The 16,468-nt window shown below is 30.8% G+C and overlaps 2 protein-coding genes across 6 annotated transcripts in view; one reads left to right on the top strand and one right to left on the bottom strand.

Annotated features, from left to right (window-relative positions):
* Positions 1-16,468, bottom strand: part of FANCL (FA complementation group L) — a 69,182-nt gene that overhangs the window by 16,194 nt on the left and 36,520 nt on the right. For all 4 annotated transcript variants that reach the window (XR_013759142.1, XM_079110474.1, XM_079110472.1 and 1 more), the window contains exon 7: positions 11,275-11,343. Coding sequence is in view for 3 of the 4 variants with exons in the window: in XM_079110474.1 (XP_078966600.1) it covers positions 11,275-11,343 (69 nt within the window). In the remaining variant the exon portion in view is untranslated. The remainder of the gene's footprint in view (positions 1-11,274; positions 11,344-16,468) is intronic.
* The window catches only part of VRK2 (VRK serine/threonine kinase 2), a gene marked incomplete at its 5' end in the record, with an annotated part of 141,219 nt that overhangs the window by 120,797 nt on the left and 3,954 nt on the right, over positions 1-16,468 (top strand). The window contains one exon of one of the 2 annotated variants that reach the window (XM_079110469.1): positions 777-1,665. The exons of the other annotated variant lie outside the window; for it this stretch is intronic. Coding sequence (XP_078966595.1) covers positions 777-827 — 51 coding nt within the window. The 3' untranslated portion in view covers positions 828-1,665. Of the gene's footprint in view, positions 1-776; positions 1,666-16,468 lie in introns of those variants that run through there. 2 annotated transcript variants of the gene reach the window in all.

Here is a 16,468-nt window from a genome sequence, read left to right as displayed (position 1 = left end):
GTTAGCCTTAAGAAACTAGAAAATATGTCTATATAAAATACCTCCCATTTTGGGTTTTCTTGAGCTTTGAGAGTTCTGTACCTATTCTTAAGACAAGTATGTTATCAGGTATATGAATTGTAAATAGTTTCTCTTAGGCTGTGGCTTGCCGTTTCATTCTCTTAACAGTATCTTTCAATAACAAATTTTTAATTTGTGATAAAGTCCAGTATTGTATTTCATGGCGTAATAAGAAAATTCTAACCTAAAGCTGTGCACACGTTTCTTCTAGAAGTTTTGTAATGTGAGGTTTAACATTAAGGTTCTGACACATTAGGAACTAATTTTGACACATAGCTTAAAGTTGTTCTTTTTGACACACAGATTATTGTTTCATCACCATTTGTTGAAAGGACTGTCCTTCCTGTATTGAAATGTCCTTGCATCTGTGTTAAAAACAGCTATCTATATATGAATGAGTCTATTTCTAAAATTCTGTTTCAGTGACATGTCTACCTTTTTGACAGTATCACATTATCTTGAAAATGGTAGATTTATAAGTTTTTATACCAGATAGGGTTAGTCTCCCACATTATCCTTTTTCAAGATTATTTTGATTATTGCATAGGTCATTCGCATTTTCATATGAATTTTTAAATAATTTTGTCAGTGTCTAAAAAAATGTCCAAATTTTTGATTGGGATTATGCTGAATCCACAGATCAATTTGTAGAGAACTGACTTCTTAATAAAACTCAATCTTCCAACCCATAAATATCTCTCTCTCCTTTAATTTAGGCCTCTAGGCAAAACAAATGTGCAGGCACTTCAACAAAGATATGTGGATGAGAAATAAGCACATGAAAAGATGTTCAACACCACTGCTCATTAAGTAAGTGTAAATTAAAATCACGTTTGAGAGAGCATTAAATACTGATTGCAGTGACAAAAATGAGACTGACTGACCATACCAAATGTGAACAAGCATGTAGCTGAACAAGAAGCCTCCAACATGACTGTTAGGAATGGAAAACAGCACAACCAGCTCAGAAAATAGTCTGGCAGTTTCTTACAAAGTTAAAAAGATACACCTCCTATACCTCCTATGTGATCCAGCTACTACTCTCCTATGTATTTGCCCCAAAGAAATGAAAACATGTTTATATGAAATGTTATATTACACATTTATATGTTCATGACAACTCTATTTGTAATATCCATATCCTAAAAACAACCCATGTGCACATCTACAGGTGAATGGAATTTATGTGGTACACACATACTTAGCAATAAAAAAGAATGAACAATATTATATGCTATAAGATGACATAATTCTAAGTAATTATATTGAAGAAAGAAATGTGACATCAAAAAGCACAAAAACTATGTAATTTCTAGAAAATGCAAATTAATCTAGTGACAGAAAGCAGGGGGACTGGGGAAGAGTCAACAGAGACAGAAAGAACAGGAGGCAGGGACTACAAAAGGAAAGGACACTTGGGTGTGTCAAAAATGTTTATTATGTAGATTGTACAGATGATTTCATGGGTAAACACTTGTTAAAATGCACCAAACTGTACACTTGAGTATGTTCAGCTGATTATATGTCAATTATACCTCAATAAAGCTGCTTTTAAAAAAAAATTCTGATTTCTGGATAGAAATGGATTTACATAGCAAGAGCTCCTTTATAAGTTTTTTTTTTCCCCAAAAAAATTAGGAACTTAAAAGCAAATATAGAAAAAAAAAGCAAATATAGAACAAATATATCAATATTCCTTATAACAAGGATAAAGAAGGCATAAGAGTCATAGTTCATACACCATCACTAAGAGAATGAAATTATATCGCTTTTATATATCTATGTCTATAACTTTTAAATATCTATAGAGATATATAAAATGTGAATATATTGGAGAAGAAAGGAAGCAAGATATATATGGGAACTACGATGTTAGCTATTCCCCCATAACTGTTATTAAATTACGTTAAACTAGGAAAGCACTTAAGCAGGAAAGTGTGAACACTGCCAATCTCAAAATGTAACGCTTATTATCTTTAAAAGCATTTTGTTACTTTTATAATACCTGAAGTGAAGCAATAATGTCAGTCACTTAACCAGATCTTACAGTATAATATCTTCATCTTAAGTACTATTATTTCCAGTATTTTAATAATGTTCACATAGTCCCAGAATATGATCTTTTGTGCTCTGATGACACTTAAATTAATAGCATAATTTTCTGGTACTTGCAACAGTTGCTTCCCATTCTGATTTTTTTATACTTCCCTATAACACTTGCAGATAAATCCTCTAATAACCATTTTTATCTTTATCTTTGGGGAATTCAAAAGCCTCAACAGAATAAGGAAATATTAAAAATTAAACTTTTAAAAAAATTTTAACATTGATTGCAATATTTCTAATCAGATATCTTTAAAAAGATGATAAATCTTCTAAATACTCAGTTCATTTGATCTTGCTTGCTTCACTGATGATGTTCTCAACTCTTTTCTATAGATACATCTATAATTGAAGCTATTTAATCAAAAGGTGTTTGTTGTCAAAGCAATCCACAAAGAACTTATCATCTCTTCAATACTTTGGTTATTTAACTGACCACTGATAATTTAAAATATTTGCTGTTTTTAATTCATGTGAAGAGGGTATCTGCCTGCAAAGCCAAATGAAACAATCACCTCATGTATAGCCATCATGGAATGACTGCAGTAATTCTACTTTAAAAAAGAAAAGTCTGTCTAGTGCATGTTGAATACAGATACTTTCATTCTGTCCTTAGCTATCCTCTATTGTAGACTATTTTTTAAACAAATCAAGCCAATTAATAAAAACATAAGGCAGTCCCGGTTTTCATTCCAGTTAAGTTATATCAAATAAAGGGTGCAACTATGCCGCAGAAGTAGTTAGCTCTAATTTTTAATCATTCATACTAAAAACAATGAAATAAAAAACAATTACAACAAAAATCATCACTTCAAATAAGGTTAAGACTAACAGAAAATTTGTGTGTTGCTGACTGCCAACTTTATTCTCATAGCCAGAGCAGGGTACTAACAGCAATAGTGACATCATTTTAAAAATAAACAAACACTGCCCCAATGCTTCTACAATTAACCAACTCCAATATTCTGGTCTGGCTCCCTGTATCTATCTGCTAAACTGGATTGGCTTCTAATATTCAACATCTCTACCATCTCTTAGGAATCCTAAGAGATATTGGAATTAACACTTTTCCTAAGTGAATTACTTCTGTCTGCAACCTGCTGGACTTTATCTTTAAAATGGGCACTGATGTTTCTAAACAAACATTTTAAAACATAAAAATGCTCCCATGCACAAGCACATGAACACCCACACATTCCAAATTAACCCTTGGATTAAAAAAATAAAGTACAAATACAGTCTATCAATTCACCAGACGGAGTCTCTGACAGGAATAAAACCTGAGGTAGAGAAAGTTAATAAACAGTATGTGGGTTGTAATAAATTTGCTTTACTGATATTAAAATAATCTTGTTGAGTCCAAAAGTATTTTAAAATATAAATCATAACATTAAAAAGTCATCTGTATACTGTTATTATTTTTGTTTTACTTGGGACATCTGCTATGTACAAGTATTTTACTGACTTACTCAAAACAATTACGTTAAGCATTAGTTTGTCCAGGTATTAACAATGTTAACCAATAAAACCAAACAATACTTCTCTTAACAAATCTTTTATCTGTTAATTATACAATATACAGTTGTCTGCCACATCCACATAGCCTGGTGAGATTGGTAGTCATTTTTCATTTATCATCCCTATTTTTTTTTTTTTTTTTTTTGGTACTGGGGATTGAACTCAGGGGCACTTGACCACTGAGCCACATCCCCAGCCCTATTTTGTATTTTATTTAGAGACAGGGTCTCACTGAGTTGCTTAGTGCCTTACTGTTGTGGAGGCTGGCTTTGAACTCATGATCCTCCTACCTCAGCCTCCTGAGCCACCGGGATTACAGGTGTGCACCACTGGGCACAGCCCTTTTTTTTTTTTTTTTTTTTTTTGGGTGGTGCTGGGGATTGAACTCAGCAGCGAGCACTCTACCAACTGAGCTATCTCCCCAGTCCCCCATTTTATTTTGAACATCAGAAAATTCCTCCGAGCTGAGCATGGTGGCCCCTGAGCCTGTAATCTGAGGCTCAGGAGACTGAGGCAGAAGGATTGCAAGTTCAAAGCCAGCCTCAGCACCTTAGTGAGGCCCTAAGTAACTCAGTGAGACCCTGTCCCTAAATGAAAAAAGGCTGGGGTTGTAGCTCAGTAGTTAAGCACCACAGGATTCACTCGAAAGGAAAAGGAAAGGAGAAAAGAAAATTCCTTGATGCTGCATATAAATGGAAATACTATCTTTAAAGTCTTAAAAGTATACATAACTCAATATATAGACAGACCCACTACTTGTTACTATGTATCTACATGTATATGTATATACAAATACCTAATACAAATTTGTATAAACATATTATTTCTTTGTCCACATGAGCTCTATTTTATTAAGAACTCACCAATGCACATAACTCCTTTTATCATTTTGTACATCTATATATAGCACTTTCCAATTAAAAGTACTTTCATTCACATCTCAATTTACTCCTATACATGTAATCTATGACAAACTATTTTATTATTTATTTTATTATTCCTATTTTATTATTTCCTTCTTTTTATAAAGTTAAATAAAGTATATATGATCACAAACTGGTAAGGATAGAAATAGGATTTCATCCAAAAGTTTAGATTTTGTTATGCTACAGTGGTCTTGCAGAATAAACTATGAAGCCTACCATTAAGGTCTATAATAAGGTCTGATTTATTAATATCAACAGGTAAGAGATTTAAAGTATAACTTAAGGTAGTAGTAAAAGCATCTGACAACCTGTTTCATAAAACTAGTGTCTTTGGATCTTCAAATTCACATTAAGAATTTGACCATTCCACAGAACTAGCTCATGTGTTTACAATCACAGATCTCAAATCTACAAAGCTTCAACTGGCTTTGGTAATATTTGAAATTTACTGAAATTAGAGTGTTATCTTCTTCCTTAATCTGACATGTAATTGACTGACTGAGATTCAAAGTCATACATCCATTTGCCCACTAAAAACACTTACTTAGATCTGTCACAGGCACATGGATTGAATGAGTTATACAACTTAGAAAACTAAGTAAATGAAAAAGATAAATATTAACTCTAGGAATAATAAAACAAGGGTGTTTTTTCTTTGACAAAAGAAAAAAATATAGTTAACAACATATTGTTTGCTTGCATAGTATACAGTCAGAATAATATAAACATTGAACGTTTATATCAAAATTACAATGTAATTATTGATAAAGAACAAGAGGTTAAGAAGTATGCCTGTGTACAGAGAAAGCAGCCAATTCTTTGGGAAATTGATAACGCCTGAAACGAACAAAAGCTAGCATAAATGTAAGAGAATATAATAAATTATAATAGTGCCATTGTTTGAAATCTCAAGTAGCTCCCCAAGGTCCCTGTGTTAAAGGTTCAATCCCCAAAGTGGTGTTATTGGGAGGCAGTAGACACCTTTAAGATATCTTAGGCAGGGGTGCCTGCTCTCAAGAGGGAATAATGGGACTCCAGTTCCTTGCTCTTTCTGTTTTGCATCTGGCCATGAGGTTAATGATTTTGCTATACCATTAACTCCCTCCAAGACACTGCCCCACCAGAGGCCTAAAAGCAATGGGTCTACTAGGGACTGATGCATCCAAAACCATGAGCCAAAATAAACCTTTATACTTTATAAGTTCATTACCTCAGGTATTTGTTACAGTTACCGAAAACTGACCAACACAAACACTAAAATGATCAGCTAACAGTCAAAAGTTATTGACCCTGGAGAAAGAAACACATGGAAAGGAGGCCACAAAATGCTATTTTATCTACGAAGAAAAAAGAAATAAAGGGGCTGAGAGTGGACCTGAGTGGCAGATTGCTTGCCTAACATGAACAGGACCCTTGGATCAATCCCTAGCATTGTGCAAAATAAACAAAAAAACAAAACAAAACAAAACAAAAAAAGCCTTGGTACCTAATTCTTTTAGCTATATTCATGTACAACTTTGATAAAATTTAAATTTTTTTAATTACTTGTCCACATTATGATTATAAACTACAAAATATAATAAAAAGACTACATTCACAGTAGTAATAAAATTTTTAGAATACTTAGGAATAAATTCAGCAAAAACATGTACCTTTTGGGTTAAGAAAACCACTGCTATTACTAAAAGGAACTAAGCAAAATGAACATAAAATTATTAATTTGATAGATAAATGTAAACTAAATTATAATGAAAACCCAAGTGATTCTAATGATTATCTGGAATAATAAATGTACAGTTATCAATATTTTGAAAATGAATTTGCTAAATAATTGTTTTTGAAACTATTAGTGAGTTTCCAATTCTAAATAGGGCATTAAAGGTGATATTTTATTTTCTCAATCTTGACTGCTAATATTTTCCCTTTTTTTCCCCTCTTTTAGAATGAATGCAGGGTATTTTCAAAAAAATAAGTTATTGGAAAAAGGAAAAAATAAAAGTGATTATCTGGAGACTGAATCTAATAGAAATCATAACTCCTTCCCTCATACTTTTTCTATCATTGCACATAATCACAATAATGAACTTTCCTTCTTTTGATCCTTTTATCCATACCACTGTGGCAATAACTAAGACTGTCAAGAAAGCAAAAGCATAGGTAATTAATCAATTTAGGAGTAAACAAAAATCTAGTACTATGAGTTCTCTGACAGAGACAGCAAAAAAATAAAATGAAATAAAATCTTGTTGTTCAAAAGAACTTAGACAGGTTTCTCACAGTGGATAATTAAGTTTTGTTTGTGACCCCTGACATTGGGTTTGTTTTTAACCAAATTTAATTTTCTCAACATATCTGTAAAAGAAAAAAAATTCACATACATATGAACTGAGGCAAAGAACAGTCATGTGACTTGTTGGAAATTATACAATTAAGTCAATGGCTGAACTGTAAACAGAACCAAGGATACCCAACTGCTAGTCTGCTGCTCTAACTAATGGATCATGCTCCCTGCTATGTAATAGGACTGTTTCCTTTAATTACAAATTCTTCATTCACCATCAGATTATCAGCCAGAGGCTTTATCATTAGTTTTGCTCTTCTTCATTCATGGCACCATTCCAAGAATATCAGATTTCCATGATAAAGAAACATAAATACCACTGCTTACTGCATTATACCAGATCTGAAAAGTCCAACCGCCTGTGGCAAAGATATTCCACCATATCTGCACTTGATGGTATATTTACAGGTAGAACTGCAATTTTAACAGCCAGTTTTGTTTGATCAATGACCTGGATAAAATGTATTTCATTTTTATTTAATCACATATCAGTGCATTTATAATCTGACCATTAGCACATTCTATAATCTCATTACTCAGCCCTATTGACATATATGACCTGAATGTAAAAATTCTAAAAGGTAGCAGATTTTTAAGGATATATCTTAGAGGACATGTGATGTTAGGAAGCAGATGAAGATATAAATCATGAGATGTTCTTACATTCTGTGCTAAAATCTATAAAAGAGAATTTACCGAGTACAAATAAAATAAATATCTTTAAAGAGGTATCTAGACACTTGTCTTTGAGAAGCACTTTGTGTTTCTTTGGCACACATCACAGTACCAATAGTAGCAGAGCCTTGCCCTTGGTGCTGATTTCTTACTACTCTAAATGTCTCCTCTGAGCCAGAATACACTGGCTGTTGCTGATCATGCTGTGAGACACCTGCACTGGCTACTAGGCTTGTCATGACGCACAAAACCCTACCATCTTCAGCTTGACATTGTGCAAGTTATAATTATTCATCCAAATGAATATGTCAGAGCAGCAGCAGCAGACCTCTCATCAGAGCAAAAGAAAAATACATCAAAACATTATCAACTCAGCAGGAAGACAGGGACCATAAGGAAAATTACCCATTTTTAATATGGATGCCACAAAGCCATGTCTATTATATTACAAAAAGAAAGGAAAATAAAGATCTTCCAAGTATAAAGTACAGAAACACTGAATCCAAAGAGGAAATGTATAAAAGCAGACAATGATTTTTTAAAATCAATTATCTGAAACCTATTTACAGTCTCTTAAATGTAACTTTACTATCAGATTACAACAGTTACATTCATGTTGCTTAAAAACTACAACTGTTTAAAAACTGTTAAAACTGAAAATACCCACAAGAACTGTTTCTACTGAGTCAGTAAGCAAGTATCACATAAGCAAAGTCAACTCATACTGCTTTTTACATTCAAAATATATTTAACTAATATTGCCAACCCTCATCATATTAAAACTCAAAGAGTTTGTATTGCTAATACCATTACCAAAATCCTTAGGATATACAGCTAGTCTTACTGATAAATATTTAAACAAACAAAATTTTAACGTTGTTCATGAAAGAAAACTAAAATTACCCCCAGGTCTCCACAAATGAAGAAGTTATCTCTAAACTGTATACAAACATATATAATAAAGGAAAGGTAATTTCGGAGTTACCTCATCTTTAAAAAAATGTGAAAACTATTAACTTTTTAGAACAAACTATACAAGATATGAAACATGTTTTTGAGACAGAAAAAGCAGAAGCCACAAGAAACAAACTGATACATCTGACCATACTAAAAGCTAAAATTCTATATGACAAACTATATCATATACAAAGCTAAAAGATCTGCCATAGGGAGAATACATTTACATTCCCTATAACCAACAAAGCATTGGTATCCAAAATAAATTACAAGTGCTCAGAATAAAAAAAAATATTCAAGCAAAGACTATGAACACAATAATATTGATTATCAATTCTTGATAAAGAATTAAGGTCAGATTAACTAAGATGAAAATAACACAAAAGATTCGGGAAAGTAAGAATTACTATGCATTGCTGAATAGCAGTATAAACAGATGACCATCAGAAATATTTAAAGGTACATTCCCTACATGCCAGCATTTTCACTCCTAGAAATAATCCACACTAACTGTCTAACATATATGTATCAGGAAACATGTAAGTGTTCACTGTAGACTGCTAGCAAAAACTGTGAATGATCGTATCAATGGGACAATGGATAAATTACCTGGCTGATGGACATAATGGAATGATACAGCATTTTAAGATAAAAAGGTATTAGGCACACAAAAATTATGGATAAATCTCAGAAACAATATTGTGTAAAAAAAAAAAAAAGTCAAACTGCAAATATAGTCTAAAAATGTAGCAAAAAGTCTGTAAGGATACCATATACATCAATTTCAGAGAAAGAGATACCAAGTTAGATAAGAGAAAAACAAACAGAAAGAAGAAACTGAAAAGGGAATGAGGTCTGTGCTGCTCCCAGAACTTTTTCTTTCTGAGAGAGAGAAAACTAGAGATGTATTTGAAACAAGTGAGAAAAACATTAATATCTGTCAAATTAAAATTGTGGATAAAAAGTCACCTTAATTTTATCTGTATTTTGCTAACAATAGCAGTATATTCTATAACTTCAGAAAAATTTATTAAATTCCAGTTACTACTATTAATTTTATGTTTCCTTGGCACTAATGCCAAAAAAATGACAATTAAATCCTTGAATATGAATTTTTATAGTTACTCCAAACTTACATGTACAAGGCACTGACCCAGTATTAAGTAGTGATACAAATCTAAAAGAAACTGCCCTTAAAGATATTCCAATCTAGCAGTCACAAACTAATTTTGATGTGATACAAACTTTTCCATAAAGTTTGGGGAAAACTTGTACAGTTAAATGCATTTTAAAAACAACACTAAAAAATTCATCAAAACTGTATTCTTCAACTTTGGAACTGTGATAAATATTAATTTGTAATTTAGAGGTTATATCTGGAAAGAGAAATAAAATCTAGATATAATATTTTCTCATGATCTCACTGTCTAAAACACAAAGATAAAGCTTTCAGAGCCAAATAGAAAATATGTATTTTTTAAAAAGTTATACAACTTACACATGATCCAATTTTTGAAAAAAAATTAATAAATTTATAACATATGTCAAATACCTAACATAAATCAAAGGCTTTTTCCTCTCCTTTATTTTGCTGTTTCTCAATTTCCCCTGAGGGAAACAGAACTTATGTTTAAAGAAAAAAATGAGAACAGTAATTTTTAATAAATGTGTATGATTAAAATATCTTAGATACTCATAAGACTATTTAAAACATGTCAAACTTTGTTTAAACTAAACTTCAAAAACTTTCTAAAACTAATTTCACCTATAATTACTTTTATGTATGAACAGTTTAAAATGTAAGTATGAACTTTTACTTGAACCTAATCAAAATTTGCTCAACAAAAAAATGGGTAGCTTCGATTCAAAGAAAATTTGTAAAATATCACTCATAATTTTCTCTTTGCCTAAGAATAGAAACGTTTTCTCCCTTTTCTTGTCAACTGTCACAATTCACTTGATGAAATAAGGCCCATGTGTCTACTAGACTAACCTGTGAACTTTAATAACCACATTCTGCCACTTCTTTAAAAATCACACATGGAATTCAGTGATTGTACTGTTACTAATCCAAAGCACCTTGTAACTCTAAGTACATTTTACAACATACTTCTAAAACATCATCTTATTAGATATAACCAATGTACTGAGAAACTAAATTAACAGAAGCAGCACAAAGAATCTTCTATTATCTTTACCTGAAGTACAAACACACAAAAACACATAAAAAAGAAAATACATAAACTAAATTCAAGGATAAACTAAGTCAAACACTTTAAAACCATAAAAACTGAGTACAAATGGCAGGGATTTTATTTATATTCTCCTCTGATAAAGATTCTCAGATATAATATCACCAAAGTTAAAAATTTTACCAATATAAAAATTTTCACCCACTTTTCCACTTACTGTATATTGTTTTCTACAGAGTTGTTTGAAAAAAAAAGGATGTCAACAGGGCTTCTGCATATTCACTGAAAATGAAACTTAAAGATCTAGAGGGTGAATTATGCGAGTGTAGAGAAAGAAGGAAAAAATAGACATTAATTATTAGAAAATATAATTAAAGCACTGAAAAAGGCTTGTTTATAAATGAATGCTGAAAGAAAACTGGAAATCACTTTATAACCTATAATGCCTTCCTGATTAAAAAGAATATACTCTTTCAAATTTAAAATAAATTTTAACATTTACCTGTGGTATCCAGGAAACAGAAAATGGAACAGGAAAATCCACAAAACAATCTGGTGATTCTGTGGGATACTATGAAAAAGCATAAAATTTGGTCATTTCTGCTTTTCTGTGACAATTACCTCAGGTATTTCAGAAAAACTGGATATATTTTGATTATCTTATTGTAATGATATTGTAAGTTCAAAATAGTCAACATATGCTCATGAGGTACAAAGTTTGGTGATTTAGTGTGCCACAACAGTCAATTCAACAAAGAAAAATGAACTAAGTTAGTGTTGGGACAGCTGCTAATGTTATGATCTGAGGGGTGAGTCAAACTGAATCTCAATTTATCTTTGAAATACAGAATCAAACTAGTTGATATGTAATTCTTCCCAGTCTAGAATTTAATCTCAAATAGATTCTGTCACTACTTAATAACTTTTAAAAGAATCAAGAAATGCATAAGAATGACTATATAACTATAAATTTAAAAAATAATTTTCCATATAAAAGCAAATATTTTTAGCAAGAAGACGAATGCAAAGAAACAATGAATTATCTTCTCATTTATTAAGGAAAAATAAACATTTTTAAGCAAGAAAAATATTTTAAAAATTGGTAAATATTAGAAAAAGTTATAATCATGAGAAAAAGTCATTTCTAAATTAACAAAGGCAAAAGGTAGTTTTTTTGCTTAAAATTAATTTTCTTATGAGAAAACCAGAGGATTATACTTCATGATAATGATAAAATCCTATTTTGAAATCTTCAAAGTCACATATAATTAAATGCACTCATTTCTTTCCATTAAAAAGCTAAATTTACTAAAAGAAAATTAGTTTTAGGGGAAACTTTCATTTGATAAACTTTTTTTTCAGTCTCTTGCTATTCAGTATAAACCAAAGGAGATAAGAAAAATCATCACTCTAATATTTAACGAACATCAGCACATTCAAAGCAGATGCTTTCAAAACAATTAACATTTTGCTACAATGATCAGTTGACTAAAAATAAACAGTATCTGCCAGGCATATCCCTGTAATCCCAGCAGAAATTAAGGTAGGAGATCTCAAGTTCAAAGCCAGCCTCAGCAACTTAGTGAGGCCTAAGTAACTTAGCAAGACCCTGTCTTAAAATTTGAAAAAATTAAAAGGGCTGGGGCTGTTGCTCAGTGGTTAAGCACCCCTGTGTTCAATTCCTGGTACCAAAGAATAAACAATAGTACCAATCATTGCACACTGACTAATGATATTTGGTTATATAAAACTAGTAACACAAGAACAAATACATAGAAAACCATATAAAAATATTACAGTGCTTAAATTATGTAAACTGAAAAATAATCAGGCTGAGATAAGGGAGTCTATTTCACACAATTCAAAATAACACAATGTGATGATATTATTTCAGAATATAATTGCTATAATCACTGGGAAAACAACTTGTATACTACATTAAAAAGTCAAAAATGTCTCAAAAAAAAATTCAGGCAGAGACCTCAGGTCTCTCTGGTTTCACCTTTATTAACTAGCTAATATGATCTTGGAGGAGTCATTTAATTTGTATGGCTGTTTTATAAATAAAAATGATAAAGTTCGACAGTATTACAAAATCTCATTTCCCTCCAAAATGTCAGGATTCTTTTTTAAAAAATTATTCACACTTAAAGTCTCCTTGGGTCAAAAATGGAAATTTTAGTTCACTTTGGATTGCTGCTACTTACCTCCCAGAAATGTTAATAATGAATAAGACCAATTCTAACATAAATGAATTATCAATATACATAAGAAGTTAATGAAATATTTACTGTATTCTGAGTAAATATACCAAGTAAAATATCTGTGGCCTTGGAAGTCATTATGTATATACATAGCTCATTATGTTAAAAGAAAATAAAATCCTATATTCAAGTAAGAGTACAGTAAACGGTACAAAGGCACTCACATGGATAAAGATCCCCAAATAATTAAACAAAAAAGCAACTTTTAATAAATACTATCCCACATACAACAATGACTCTTTACTGTGTCATCTGTGAAAGGATGACATCTTTCAAATATACTTTATATTATAATTATGCAAACAACATGTATATATAATAAATTGTACTAATCTATATGTGAGTGACTTCACTACATATCTATTAAAGTTGAATACAGGTGTATTTTATGTGTTAATAGTATTCCAAATTAAGAATGATTCTGTTTACATAATAAGCTTTACATACTTATACAAAACCTAAAAAGAGCAAATTTATGTGCATCTGGGGATTTACTATAAATTATTAAAATACAAAATAACATTCTAGATATTCATTTTCAAAACAGTTTCTGAACTAAAGTAGTACTAAGTACAGTGTAGGTAACTAAATACAAAATTAAGACAGTTTTTAATAGTATGTTATATATATATATATATAAAACCATGAGAAACTGTCAGAACTATTTTACAAGTTTGATAACAAATGCTCCAAAGAAATGAATTTTAATTGAAAAATTAGTATTATTTTTAAGTAAAAATAGAGGAGAGACAAGGAGAGTAAGAGAGTAAAAGAGGGGAAACATGATCAAAGCACAGTATATGCATGTATGGAAATGCCACAGTGAAACCATTCATTTGTATAATTAATGTGTTAATAAAAAAAGTTTTTCAAATCTCCCTTGAAGCAACCCAAATCAGAAATTATAAAAAATGATTATTCAATATTAAGTACATATAAATATATACTTATGGTCATGATATTTTTTAGACTCTGTAGTATACCATTCTAAGAAAAATCTTAACCAAATCTGTTCTGCTCAGACCATGTAAAATAGAAGGCTACCCCCTGCAAGTGAAACCACACAAATTTCAACAGAGACAAAGTGCCCAGCTTCTGATACACATCTGTGATTTTTTTTTTTTCCCCAAGTAGTTCTGATCTTGGCAAAAGCTGAAAAAGCTGTAGGATACATTTCTTTGTACAGAAAAGGTAATCCCATCACACAGTACAGGATGCACTATAAGTTCTACATAAATATACCTATAAAAAAACACAAAAAATTCCTTATTATATTTCTTTTTGATTGACACATTTATTTTAATAGGAATTGTCTAGTTCAAATTGATGCTGTTTTCTTTGTGGGTTTTTGGAGATGGTGAGGAGTGATAGAATCAGAACAGAATGTATTCAAGAAAAAAATGCATTTTAAATATATTTATAAATTAAATCAAAGAAATAAAGGCTTGAAGATTCACAAAAATAATCCTGCTTTAAGGTTTGTTAAAAAAAAGTTTTGATGAAAACTTTGTTATATACTCTGAACAAATAGTTCTAGGTATCACTGTTTTTTAACTGACCATCCCAGTCCCAAACATTCCTCAAAAAGAAATTACCACATATCAAAGATAACTTTGGCCTCTATAATGCAGGCAAATAATGAATCTAACAAATTTCCATAATGTAAGACTGTCATCCTATTTACCAAAAAAAAAAAAAAAATTTCTTTTTTCTTGTTAGAGAATCCACAGTAGTGCTTCATAACTATAAATGTTGCAAAACTAATCAAAACCACAATGAGATATCATTTCACATCAACCAGGATGGCTATAATAAAAAGACGTCTATAACCAGTGTTGGTGAGGGTGTGGAACAATTGGAGCCCTTGAACACGTCTGATGGACATGTAAAATGGTGCATCTTTTGCGGGAAAAGTTTTATAAGTTCTCTAAAATGTTAAAAATAGTTATCACATGACCCAGCAATTTTGCTCCTAAGTATATAATCAAGAGAAATGAAAAGCTTGCATGTAAACCAAAACCTGTGCACAAATGTTCACAACAACACTATTCATAATAACCAAAATATGGGAACTATATTTTGGTTCAAATGTGCACCAGATGATGAATGAGGAAATGAAATGTGGTATATCCATAAGGTGAATATTATTTGGCAATTAAAAAGGAATAAAGTACTGTTACATGTATGAACCTTGAAGACATTATACCTAACAGGAGCTAGTCACACAAGACTGTAAATACCATTCCATTTGTATGAAATGTCTAGAAGAAGCTAATAAATAGAGATAGAAAGTAGATTAGTGGTTGCCAAGAGGTAGGGGAAAGGGCTAATGAGGAGTTACTATTTATGAGTGAGAAACTTTTTTTCTGGAATGATGAATATGTTCTAAAATTAAGTAAAGGTGATTGTTGCATTGTGAATATACTAAAAACCAATCAAATGTACACTTGTTAAAAATAAAAAAAAGTTGCAAAACTGACACTGGAAAATAGTTCCTGGAGAAATATTAAAAGAATTGTCTACTATACCTTGAAAAGGTGTAAGAAAAAGCAGACAGAATAGACTATATAAGTGTTCTCAACTTAGATTAATAATATTTGTTTATCACATTGAATCCCATTAATATGTATTATTAATACATTAGTAAAAAGTAAATAAGCAAAATCATAAAATCTTTTAAGCATAAAAGGCAGTGTATGTTTAATAAGTGTAAGAGCATGTAAAAATGAGGACAGAATATACTTAAAATCTTTAATTTTGGTCTTCACAGCAATAAGGGAACTTTTATTAATGCACAAAATACAAACAACATACTCTGCAGAAAATGACAGAACCCTTGCCACTAGCAGTATGTGACCTTTTGAAAGGATTAAGCACACCTTTAAAAATTTAAAAGGAAAATAAAATTATTTTTATTTTCATGTAAATAATCATCTAATTTCTTTTACACAGAAGGTTTCTATCCCACTAATTTTGTTCAACACTTATATGGGTCTTAAAATTATATCTAAACATTCCGTGTGTGAGAGGAAGAGAGAATAAGTCATTTCTCAAACTGTCTGCTGTAGAACTACTATGAGATATCAACTTTTCTGTGTCACCCAGTACAGCTTTATATATTAATTTTCTCTTGTGGAAAGCTTAAATGCCAGACACATTTTTTAAAAAGGACAAACACAATTGATCTTTTTATCACTACAATCTTCTGAAATAGAATTGATTGATGACTACTGGGAACAATAAAAAAAAAGGCTGGATGTCCTGGTTTTCTTTAAATTCTCATGTTTTCCCAGTGATTACTAAGTAAATGATTAATATGCTGATCTTGCTTATTCTAATTCTACTTATTTCTTAAGATTCATAATCTAGAACTAAAACTAAAGACAAAACAAAAATGGAAGGATGTTTTGTGTCAATAAATTAGTGAATGTT

This window comes from Sciurus vulgaris (assembly GCF_902686455.1).
Source record: "Sciurus vulgaris genome assembly, chromosome: 14".
Lineage (NCBI taxonomy): Eukaryota > Metazoa > Chordata > Mammalia > Rodentia > Sciuridae > Sciurus > Sciurus vulgaris.
This window is presented reverse-complemented; position numbering and strand designations above follow the sequence as displayed.